The sequence below is a fragment of the Pelobates fuscus genome, chromosome 6 (assembly GCF_036172605.1).
Source record: "Pelobates fuscus isolate aPelFus1 chromosome 6, aPelFus1.pri, whole genome shotgun sequence".
Lineage (NCBI taxonomy): Eukaryota > Metazoa > Chordata > Amphibia > Anura > Pelobatidae > Pelobates > Pelobates fuscus.
The window spans coordinates 178759480-178771800 of record NC_086322.1 but is presented as its reverse complement, the minus strand read 5'-3'; the positions used below and the strand labels follow the sequence as shown (position 1 = coordinate 178771800).

The 12321-nt window shown below is 41.7% G+C and overlaps 1 protein-coding gene across 3 annotated transcripts in view; it reads left to right on the top strand.

Annotated features, from left to right (window-relative positions):
* Positions 1 to 12321, top strand: part of FBXW7 (F-box and WD repeat domain containing 7) — a 205975-nt gene that overhangs the window by 75137 nt on the left and 118517 nt on the right. The window contains exon 1 of one of the 3 annotated variants that reach the window (XM_063458525.1): positions 11318 to 11592. The exons of the other annotated variants lie outside the window; for them this stretch is intronic. Coding sequence (XP_063314595.1) covers positions 11419 to 11592 — 174 coding nt within the window. The 5' untranslated portion in view covers positions 11318 to 11418. Of the gene's footprint in view, positions 1 to 11317; positions 11593 to 12321 lie in introns of those variants that run through there. 3 annotated transcript variants of the gene reach the window in all.

Here is a 12321-nt window from a genome sequence, read left to right as displayed (position 1 = left end):
TTTATCATCCCGACATAAGTATTCAGGCTAAAAAAGAGGAGAAATATGGTAATATCTTGACTCACACCTGGTTGTAACATATCACAATGAATATATGGTTACCTAGTTGGAGAGAAAAACCATAGTCATAACATCGTCAGTCATGAAAAACAAATTGAAAAACTAGTATGAAAGCTAATCTTATAGTCACTCTAACTGGGAAGAAAACCAGAAGGTAGGCCTAGACTAATACTGACAGGCAAGAGAGTTTATATAAGGTCCACCCAGGGAGGGTGGGCGGGAATAATACTCGCCTCCGTGTCATTAATAAAATCATGACTGTATAGTGCTGTATAGGTTTAAAATAAAAATCCTGGAAAGTGGATTCTGTAGACCAATCCGCGGCCTTCAAGATGTCTTCCAACCGACATCCTAACGTCATGCTTTTGAGGCCATTACACCCCTGACTGAGTGGGGTGAGAAAACCGAGACGTCTATTCCGGCCAAAGCCAATAACCATTTTACCCAACGCGCAAGCGTAGGTGTGGCTACCGGGGAGATGTGGCTTCTTCAGTGAGACGAACAGAGGTCCGTCATGAGATGGACGTAGAGCAGAAGTGCGTGACTCATATTTTTTCAGACACAGTATCGGGCATAGATTGGGGGGCCATTCGTCTAGGAGTTTGAACACTACATTGACATCCCAAAAGGATCCGTATCTAGGTTTTGGTGGGCGTGAGAAACAAACACCCTTAAGTAGATGACAGACCAAGGTGTTCTGTCCGATTGGGAGTCAGTCTACCTGATCATGTCCCGCCGAGATTGCAGAGCGGTACAGGTTGACGGTGCGGAAGGCTTTGCCCGATTCGAACAGATGCGCCAGGAAATCCAGAACCACCTTCACAGATGCTGATACGGGATCCAACGATCGTTCCAAGCACCAATTGGCCCACTGTCTCCAGGCCGCAGTTTAGGCAAGTCGTGTTCACGGTGCCCATGCGTTTGCCAGGAGTTGTGTAGTCATTCTCGAAACTTCTGTGATTTCCCAGGGTCCCCGGAAAGGAGCCACGGCATGAGGCAAAGGAGTCCTTGATCTATCAGAGCGTGACTCTCCCCGTCCGGATTGGTGAGAAGAGACGGGTGATCTGGTAGCAATCGCGGGCGATCGATCGCCATTTCCAATAGGTGGGGAAACCAAGGTTGCGACCTCCAACATGGGGTTATCAGGACCATCGTGCTCCTGTAGCGCCGGAGGTGTGTCAGGGATCGAGCGATCAGATTGAATGGCGGGAAGGCATAAGCCCGGCCCTTGGTCCAATCTTGGAGGAAAACATCGGTTGCCACGGCTTCCGGGTCTGGGCGCCAGCTGAAGAATTGAGGTAGTTCCGTATTCAGTCTGGACGCGAATAGGTCTACATTCAAAGGTCACCACAATTGGGCGATCTTGCTGAATACACTCGGTAGAAGTCTCCAATCTCCCGAGTCCCTCAGGTAACGGGAATTCCAATCCGCAGTGTAATTGTCCAGGCCTGGAATGTGTTCTGCGGTAACTGACACACTGTTCCGTAAACAGTAGTGCCAAAAGTCTTGAGCCAAGACCGCTAAGATGCGTGACTTGGTGCCTCCCAGATGGTTTATATACCGCACTGCCGAGATAGTTTGAGTATGATAGAGCATGAGATGCCCTTGGGTGAAAGGCTGCGGATGGCAAATGAGGCCGCCAGTAGTTCCAGAGAGTTTATGTGTAGGAACGATTCGTCTGCTGACCATCTGCCTCCGGTGGATATGGAGCCACAGCGCGCGCCACAGCCATGTAAGCTGGCGTCCGACTCTATCACCAGGTCCGGGGTGGAACCGAAGATCGCTCGTCGGTTCCACGCTTCCATGTGGGTCAACCACCAGTTCAGTTCTTCCCTGGATTCCACGTCTAGAGTGACGTTGGATTCGTATGAGTGGCCATTTCTAAATGCAGGCCGTTTTCAGTCTTTGTGGCGCCCGATAATGAAGCGGTCCCGGAACAATCGCCTGGATGGAGGCCGCTAAGAGACCAATGAACCGTGCCAATTGTCTCAGGGAGATGTCCGGGCAGTTCATAAGACACCTTATCTCCTTTTAGATGTTGGACATCTTTTCTGCCGGGAGGCATAGCATCTGTCGAACGGAGTCGACTCTGAATCCCAGGAATTCCATTTGTTGGGAAGGTCTTAGGACCGATTTCTTCCAGTTCACCAGGAAACCGAGGTTCTGAATGAGATGCAGGGTCCATGATAAATGAACAAACAGTAGGGACCGTGTCCCGGAGAGCAGGAGGATATCGTCCAGGTAAATAAGCCGGACCCCGTGCAATCTGAGGAAGGCAACCACTGGTTTCAGTACCTTTGTGAAGCACCAGGGAGCGGAGGACAGTCCAAAGGGAAGGCATGTGAAACGCCATTTCTTTGTCTCCCATTGGAATTGGAGCAGTTCTCTGTGCTCCGCCGCTATGGGGACTGTCAGATAGGCGTCTTGCAAATCCAGTTTGACCATCCAGTCCCCGGGGAGTAGTAGGTCTTGGAGGCAATGTATGCCCTCCATCTTGAAGTGTCGATATTGGATGAAGGCGTTTAAGGGTCACAGGTTTATAACCAGGCGAACGCCTCCTCCCTTTTTCGGCACTAAGAACAGGTTGCTCACAAAACCTGGGGCATCCAGGGGGATTTCCTCTATAGCCTTCTTGGCTTGCAATTCTCTGATCTCCGAAGAGATGAGGTCGTGATGCGTGTGTGACATGTGAAGCACTCGTGGAGGAGTGTCCTGAATGGGAAAGGATGTAAGTTCTAGGTGGTAACCCTCTATAGTCTGTAATACCCAACTGTCGGATGTGATCATAGCCCAGGCCCGATAGAACAAGGCCAATCTGCCCCCCACATTTATATGGGAAAAATAGGGAAACAGTGTACTCACCATAACAACGTTTTCCAGTGGATGCTCCTCGACCGCCGCGGGCATTCCAAGGCCTTCTGCGAGAAGGGAAGAATGGAGTGTAGGAGCGTTCTTGGTTTGGCCTCTGAGGATTGAAGGAGCCTCAGCCCGGTCTGGAAAAAACGCGGGGGGTTGCGGCCGGATAGACGGCTCCTACCTCTACCGGCCCCACCGAAAACCTTCTGGTGGAAGACACGCTTGATGGAGGACTGGGCTTTGTCCAAGGCCGTGAAGGTTTTCACGTAGGAGCCCAAGTCCTTTACGAAGGACTCCCCGAACAACAAGCCTTTCGCGGAGGCACCAGGCTCGTTGGGAGCCATGCTAGCCAGCTTGGGCTCGATTTTGAGCAGGATGGCTTTCCTGCATTCGGTAGACATGGCCGTGTTGGCGTTGCCGATCATGCAAACTATGCGTTGGAGCCACCCAAACGCAACATCAAAATCCAGTGGTGCCTCGCCCGACTGAGCTGTTTTCAGCAGTTCATATAATTTAGTGACCGGACCCAGAGTGTCTAGAAACTTGTCCTGACAGTTTCGAAGAGAGTAATCTAGGCCCTTCTTGGGCTTCCAACCGGTCTTAGCCGGTTGGGCAATCTGGGGGTCAACTTCAGGGGTTTTAGCCACTGCATCAGGCATGATAGGTCGGGGGCATTCCGCCCTCAGCTTATTACGACCCTCTTGGGAGAGGGATTTACGTACTCTGAGGGCCAGGTATTGAGCGATGTGCTCAGGGGGCTCCCATTCAGCGGAGCGAGGGTGCCTCAAATTGTCAGGGTCGAACGCAAGTGTCTCCTTTGCTCACCGGCTGTGTCCGCCCCAGGCGTGTCTGACTGTGCCTTGGCATGGGTCGGTCTAGATGGGAATTGTGTACCCGGTAGATCTTCACCTCCTGAGGACTCGTCCCCGTAGGGATCTGAGTAATGGTCATCTGACTCCTCATTCCCATCATTGTCCGACTCAGACATTAAATCGTGGGCCCAGTCTCTGGCCGCCGTAGTCCGGCCAGTAGCTCTATTGCTCATATTCTGAGCCTATGAGGCTAGGATCAGCCAGGGGGTCAGGGCCAGGGGTCCCTATTAAGGGGTTGGGGTGGCCAGGTAGGTCCTCACCAGATGACTGCATGATTATAGCAGGTGAGTGTGAGAAAGAAAACAAGAAAATAAGGTAAAGGGTGCAGGATTGCTTAATCCAAGCACAGGTAGGTAGCAATACAAAACAGAAGTAGTAAATACCCTGGTCCTGGGTGGAACAAGCAGAGTGGCGTCGTGTGCAGTGTTAAGATCCGTTTCAAACTGCAGCACGAGTGTTAAAATGGCCGCCGGCATCGGGCGGCGACGGGAAACCAAAAAGATGGCCGCCGCGAGCGTCGTGCACATGCTCGCCGCTCGCGAGTGGCGAAAATGAAGAAACCGCTGACCGACGCGGGAAAGAAACGGTGGGGAGGAAAGGGAACCGCGAACAGGGCGGGGTGGGTTCGGAGAGAGCCCTCTAAAGGTACCCGGTCGGGAGAGGGGTTAGGGGGCGAAGCACTCGCCTCACAGGGGAAACGGCTTTGGTCTGCCTGACAAGGCAGACCTGTTGACACCACAGGACCCAGGGGCACACAATACTGTAAACAGAACAAGTGAATAAGCAAAAACACCAATGAAAAACTGTAGTTAATAGGTACTACTAGCAAAGTAAGCATGTGGGAGCAAGATCTAAGTCCCTAAGTGAATAGGGATAATATAAACAGTCCCACAGCAACAATATTACAAAGCAAGTAGGAGAAAAGTACTTAGCTGGTCTGAGGGAGCAGCGAAGAAAGAGGAAGAGGAAGAGAGTGCTACACCTTATATACTGAAGGGGGTGGAGACTGATTAGTAGCACTGTTGAATATGCTAATGTTATGTGTTTTCTCTTTTACATACATTTTTTCTCTACGCTGCTGAGGGAAAATTAAAGAGAGAGAAGCATAATAGGAGCCTCCGTGTCTTTAATAAAATTATAATTTGGTAGGTTTGAGTAACAGTAAAATTTTTGCAATTTTATAGATTGCTACCAAGTAACCCTTATTTGTAAATGCTAAAGTAGCTAATTTTTTCCCCACTCACTTTTCCTTTCCTCGTGCCCTTTGTATTTCAATAGATATACACCCCCATCACTTGCCTTTATTTTATATTTATTTATTTCTTGCACCAGATCTCAATATCTGGACACCTACATTTTGTTCTCCTTAATCCACGATGAATGCAGTTTGCCCTTATGCATGTTTCATATGATTGATGGTTTATGGGTAAATTACATTGGCTACTGCCAACGATGATGTTTTACATAAGAAAAGGTTTCCCCCATTTTTTCTCATGTTAAAGTACAAGCAAACATGAAGTTTAGAATTGAAAACACAAAAGTAAATAGGACAAAAAAAAAAAAATCTGCTAAGTGACAGTGCTGCTTTAACTTTAAAAAATAAAAATAAACCAACATTCAGAAGCTTACCTTGCAATAACATAGACAAGTGCTGTTCAAAGATTTAGGGTGCGTTACTCTGACCTCGCTACTGTTCAGACGAAGGAATACCAGTTACCAAAAAACGGAAGAAAAAAGAACAGTGAAGCCTTGTAATTACTCCACATTTATGCATTGCTCTTTGGATTGGCCATGTTGAACTTGAGTTGAACTTGACCTCTCTGTTAAATGGGAATGCAGTTTTAGCAGAGAATGTTATCTGAATGTACTGTACATATGAATAGCAAGCTGTATTTCATTCAGCCACTAGAGGGAGAATAGTACCATTTCTGTTACATTGTTTCCTTTATCGTTGCCTGTAGTGCATATTCCAGACAGAGACGCTTGAGGCTGCAGTGGGCCTATTCTTTTTAATGCTTTATATATATTCTGCATTGGAATGTAAAACAACTTCTATAAAACATGAATCAATTCAAACCATACTTTTAAAAAAAAAATTATCCAAAATTAGTAGTGATTTGCCTTACTTACAAGAAACTTATTGCTTTTCCAATTATTAATTCAAATAACAGATTATATGTAATAGATCCTCTGTGCATTATTTTGTACTGTATACATACATGTAAATGCCTGGTTTTGATGCTTCTCCTTGTTTATTTTTACTCCCTGGGGGCAGCCATGTTTAAGTATTTAAAGCAATATTTATCCAGCTGAAAAACTACATACAATGAACAAACTGAAACAAACTCAGCACATTTGTGAGATGCCCAGGGCTCGCATGTTATGTCAGAATTTTTGACTATTCGCTATTGGTTACCTGTGTGGTGTTTGGAAGAGTAAGCATTGTTGTGTCCAAAGAGGACTTTCAGAAATGCACTAAAAAGTATTTACTTATATGTATTCCTACAAAATAATACACACGTATGCTATAATACATATAATCTTTAATTCAAAGAAATGCTATATGGGCATAGCAGGGAGTTCAAGGAAACTCGGACGTAATGACATAAATTGCAGCAGTATTATTGGCGTAAAAAGGAAAGACTTGCATAATGAGATGGAGGTGCAAAAATTGGAATAAAAACTAATTTAAGCTTAATGAAAAGGAAAATAAATCCTGCCAGCATAATTCATGTGATACTTCACAGTGAATTTACATTGTAAGGCCAAATTAGCCAAACTGGAAGAATTCAGTAGCTTTCAGTTTGGCTACGTTGGCCTCAAATGTGAATTTCACTTTGAATTCCTGACAATTCTCTGTGAGTGTAACCTAATCTGCACATTGCACCTAACATATGTTGGTGTGATTAAAGGGAAACTCTAGGCTCAGTCTCCCTTCACTTTATAGGCCAAGGTACAAAGCAAATGGCATTTATTCATTCACTCCTGGAATGCTGCACATCGAATTCTTCACCAACACAAGTGGTGAAATAATTCACATTCTCCTATGCCTAAGCTCAAGGGGTGTATTCACTAAACAATACATTTTATTGAATTGTAATCCAAATTGCAAAATTCAGGGGAAAATAACCAAAGTATAGCTATGGGCAAGTTGGGGATTTCCCTCCCAACCCCCAAATGAGCTAGATTTCTCAATTTTATTTTCAATTCACCATCTGTATTTTTTTGACTACTCCGTTAAATAAATGAATATATGGTAGAAATCGCAATATTTTTGGTGAAACTTGAAAAAGCTGTCCATTACTGCATGCACGGTATAGTATTACATTTCTTCAATTTCTAAACTGTTCACATTGTTAATCTTACTAATGTTGAAACCGAAAAAATCTGGTATCCTTTTCAAATGCTGTCGTGCTAGTGAAACTTGGATGTAAAATGCTGTGAATATTGCCAGTCTCAGACAGCCAGAATAAGCAAGGTCTACTATTTTTGTGTAAACGTACTGTAGAAATTACCATCCTTGCTTGTCTCTAAGTGATCCAGAGACAATCAAATAAAGTCTGTTCATGCACGCTATTGGGGGTGAAGTACTGATGGGTCATATACAACTCAAGAAAAATGCAGACTGAAGGTCCTGCCTTTTCTGAACAATTCTCACCACTGCTAGTTGCAGAGAAATAAAATAAGTTTATATTTAATCTTAATATTAAGTCTTGGTAAAGTGTATCTATCACAAAACACAGAGATTAATCCTTGATAAAATTTCTCTATACATGAAATGCATAGATTGTAAGCTTAGGCTCTGATAGTCTTTGGAGAATCTTTTCACTGTACGTTGATTTAATCGATTTTAGATCTAGAATTGTTTTTACTCTTGTAACGAGCAGTAGTGGTAATGTTTCAGGGCACTCATACCCCCTTTTCAAGGGATGGGTTATGCCTCTACTATATTGTAGTTATATCCGGTGATTATAGGGCCCGTGAACAGAATTCATTAAATGGCCAACATCATTGTTCATTCAGTATTAGACTGAAACTGATTTCCATTATGGAATTGAATATTGCTGCTGACAAACCTGGTGCAATAAAAGTGTTTCACAAAGATAAAATCTTTATGTAATGCTCATATTGACTGTGTTGGAATTTCACTGAACAGTCAAGATATCATAAGCCCGGGACAAAACTTGACAAAATGCAGAGCAACTATTTTCTTTTCTCAGCTGTTACTAATGACTCCACGCTGTGAGGAAAAAGGCTCGTAGCATCCTTCTGAGACATCAGTGTTGTATCTACCTTGCCCTGCCACCCCCAGGCCACCTCACAGCAAATGACAATATCGCCATCAGGAGTGACTGAGCCACTTTAACTCCTAAATGGCAGCGAATTGAGCAGTGAGATTGCAAGGGCATGATCTATGTACCAAAACCGCTTTAATAAGCAAAAGTTGTTTTTGTGTTTAGAGAGTCCCTTTAAACTGTAGCGAGTACCCATCCCTGTACTACTGTGTTTCACCTACTGCATTCACCATAATAATATATTATGTTCATTATTAAAACATCGTTTTCTTTTATTTTCTTTGTTGATTGAGTTGTCTGTTTTTATGAGAACTTTATTAATAAATTGTCTGTTTATTCTGTAAAAGAGGGTGTTGGAAAAGCTGCTGAACAGGTGTAATGTAATGTTTGTCCCATCCCATTTATTTAATGGTAATGTCATTCAATATTCAAAGCTATGAATAAATTTGCCATCATTACATATTTATTGTAGACCAATAACCTTGATTTATTTGAAAACCGCTGTGTGTCTTGAACACGTTTCATGTGTAGATCATCACTCACAGGCGGGAACGATGACATGTTGTGGTATTAATGCTCTATAATGGTAATATGTGTCTACTCCTAGTGACAAGCGGAAAGTACTGTATTGTCTGTTTCACCTTCTCCAGTCTGGCACTTGCATAACACTATAACATGACACCAGGGAAATGCAAAAGTCCTACTAAAGGAATACTGCAGATACATGATAAAATGTTCACATCTTGGAAAGTGATGGTAAAAAGATAACATACCCCTTTTCACTATGTTTTATGAATGTATTACTAGTGATTAGCAGCACCCGGTATGAAATTGGGTTCCATCTTCTTGAGTTTGGCTAAACTATTCTAAGACGGTGCTCTGGACTTTATCACACCATAACAACTTTAATGTGTTGAAGTTGCAATAGTGCCCAGAGTGGTCTGAAATAAAAACAAACCAGTTTAACCATATAGTGCAATCAATTACAAACAGTATTACACTCCTATGCTGTACATAGTGAGGAATTATCATAAGAAATCTAGGCACTCTTTACAGAAAGAAAATAAAAAAAATCTCTTATTTTACATGTCTGACTGGCGCTTATTATTGGTATTAGTTGTAGTATTTATACAGTGCATCAATGAATATATAAAAATGAAAACTGATGTGACTCAAAAATAAGGTGATCAGCAGAAGAGATGAGGAGTGAACCTACAGCCTGGGATATTTTGAGCCTACAACTATTGAACAAATTGTGAGTGTTCTTCGATAGCAACAGTAGTAAATGGAGGACTTTCACTGCATGCCTCATAGCGCCACGCAAATAAATTCCTCGTAAACATCTTCATATTTCCCAGCGTCTTTCAGATCCTCATTCCTATTCGTGCCATGTGTATCTCATGGAGTGGTTAATCTACCTGTTGTGTTTTGTCATTGTGAACATAGTTTTGTCAAAAGGTGCTGCCACAGCATTAGTAACTAATGAGGATTGAAATTCTTTCGGTAGCAACTGTTGTCCCTCTTCATTTCTCCCCTTTACTCCGTCAGTTGGACAGCTGGTGAGCTCTGCCAAGCCACCAAAGTTAGCCATGGGACTGTCAGGAAAGCTTTGTAAAGCATTTCAGAAATGTTCCAAATTGCAAGACACCTAACCATAATCTACATTATTGGAATTCTTACAATCCTAAGATGCCCCTGTGTATCTGTTTGCATACATGCACTTTTATTTCTTACCGCAGCAACCTTTTTTTCTAATTGGCAATTTGTGATTAGTGTGTGAGAATTGTCAATACAAGTGGCCCCACAGCATGTTCCAACGGATTTAGGGATTACCATGTTCTGTTTCAGTAGTGATATTGATATATCCAGGATTCTGAGGATTGTTTGAGAACTGATTTAATCTTTGTTCTATATATATAATTTTTAGTTAGTGATCTTTAGGTGTTTTTTTTATTTTGTTTTAATTTTGGACTTTTTGTTGTTGTTTATTTGTATCTTTATTATAAACCTAATACATAATAAAGGTAGGCAAGATGTCTAATTCAAGAGAGCATCATATCATAATATTGACGCATTGACTTGTGTAAATTAACTCCTTAGACTTAGTTGTAATCATTATTTGACTAAATGTAAATAGAATTGTGATTGAACTTCCCCTACATTGTGGCTGTGGATGGTGGTGTTACTGCTTGTTGCCAATGGAATCCAGTATTGAATTCAGTGAAATTGACCCATGCTACTATGTCACATGCAGCCACTTCTTTAGAAGCAGTTAGTGAATTATTATTACCATTACAGTCATATGTCATTGATCATGAAAGGGGTTCATACAGATTCCCAGCCTTTTAGAAATAACACAATATTAACTTGTGTTAATTGCATATACCATATTTTCCTTCACAAAATGCTTGGTTCCAAGTGGAAATATTATCACTTTGAATTATAGCTAGGCTTGCATGCCATCACTTTGACCACACGAGGGCACCAAAGGATAAGGTTATGTTGTAGCGGTTAATGTCACAATTTCAATCAGTTATTTTGGGATTTATTTAGATTTATTTATGTCAGCTTTGCAATTAAGACGCAAGGTCATTAAATCTGCTTTATTAGTAAACACATTTTTTTTAATATGATGCCATTATTATATGATTAAGAATATTTAAATATTTGATGTAATAGAACAGTTTTCTATTAAATGTTATAAATGTCATAAATTATAAAACGCCCATATTTTCCCAAAAACTTGGATTGTCAATGCCTTGTGTATTTTTCGTTAAAATAAATAAAGTAAAAATTGCAGCTTTACATTACCACCATGAATATAGCATCAAGGTTTAGTGATTGCATTGTACATATCATTTGAGTGTAAGCTGCTATGAGCAGGCCCCTTACCATCTATTTTATGTAAGCAATTAATTGTATGTTGTGTACACCATTGTAGAATGCCTTGGGATATGTTAATATTTTATATCTAAATTTGTAATTAGACATCATGTGCTTTATAAACCATGCCTTTTTTTTTTTAATGTATTTTTTTACGTTCTTTGTATTAATTGCAAAGATATGCCCAATATGTTTCCTATACTTGCTTCTCTTGGAATGGGAGGGGCTCCCAGCTGTTTGAGTGACAAGAGCAGTCTGCCTTCTCATTTGGAGTTTATAATTCCTTGCTATACTAGGACAGCATACACTTCAGCAAGCCTCAGATAGCTCTGGGCTGCAAGGGGAGAGAGAAGGCCTGGAGAATCTGGGACCCACTTTAGGTTACTCCAAGCTAGAAGCTGCCTGCTTACCTTCCCGATGATGAATAGGAACATTTCTTTATATTAGCCTGAATGTTAAAAGGTAGGGGTATATCGAGGATGTCCAAGTCAGAAAAAGCAGCTCCAAACTATGAACTGGTGCCCCTTGAACTTAAAAGTACTAAAGAAACGTTGCCACACCAAACCGTAATGAAGACCTTTTGTATCAGCATTATTGCCCATGGCCTCCCTTTCTGCCGCAGACGGGTAAGTACCAAGTTTAGGTTTATTAGTTCAGAAATCACAAATATATACAGTGCTTTGGCTTTGCCTAATGCTGCACATGCAGTTTATGGTCTCTCTCTCACTATAATATATGTGCGTTTTGTCTATGAAGTGTGTGTGTGTGTGTGTGTGTGTGTGTGTATATGTAAAATATAAATAAATATATATGTTAGTATATGACAACTTAAATATATTGACGTTACAATTTACCTAAAAAAAATACTGCTTTTCTTGTAGGCCAAAAATTCACCTGTAAGCCCACTAATAAACCGTTGAAGGTTATTTTGTCCTCTCTAAAACAGGATATTTGGTTGAAATGTGTTTTACTGAAGTCTTAGGTTTGTTGCTTTCCATATTAACTCTGATTATATTTTCTGAGTGTTCGCTTAGTAGCTTCTTAAACCGTAAACTCTTTACTTCACCTTTCTATCATGCATGCATTATGAGCACTCTTGTTAAACTCTTTACAGCCCCTGTAAATAAAAATAGCAAGTCTCTATGCCATGCTTGCAATCTAGTTTAAATATAGATAATCATGGCCACTTCATCTGCGCTTTGCTGCCATTTTAAATATGTGCAAAAGTTCCCACTCTCCGTTCGATATAAAACCAGTTTATTTTCATTTTACTGCAATGGCCTCTGTGTTCTCCACTGACTGGTGGTAATTTTTTTCTGTTAAATGACTTTTAAGAGAAGACATTTGTCTTGTAA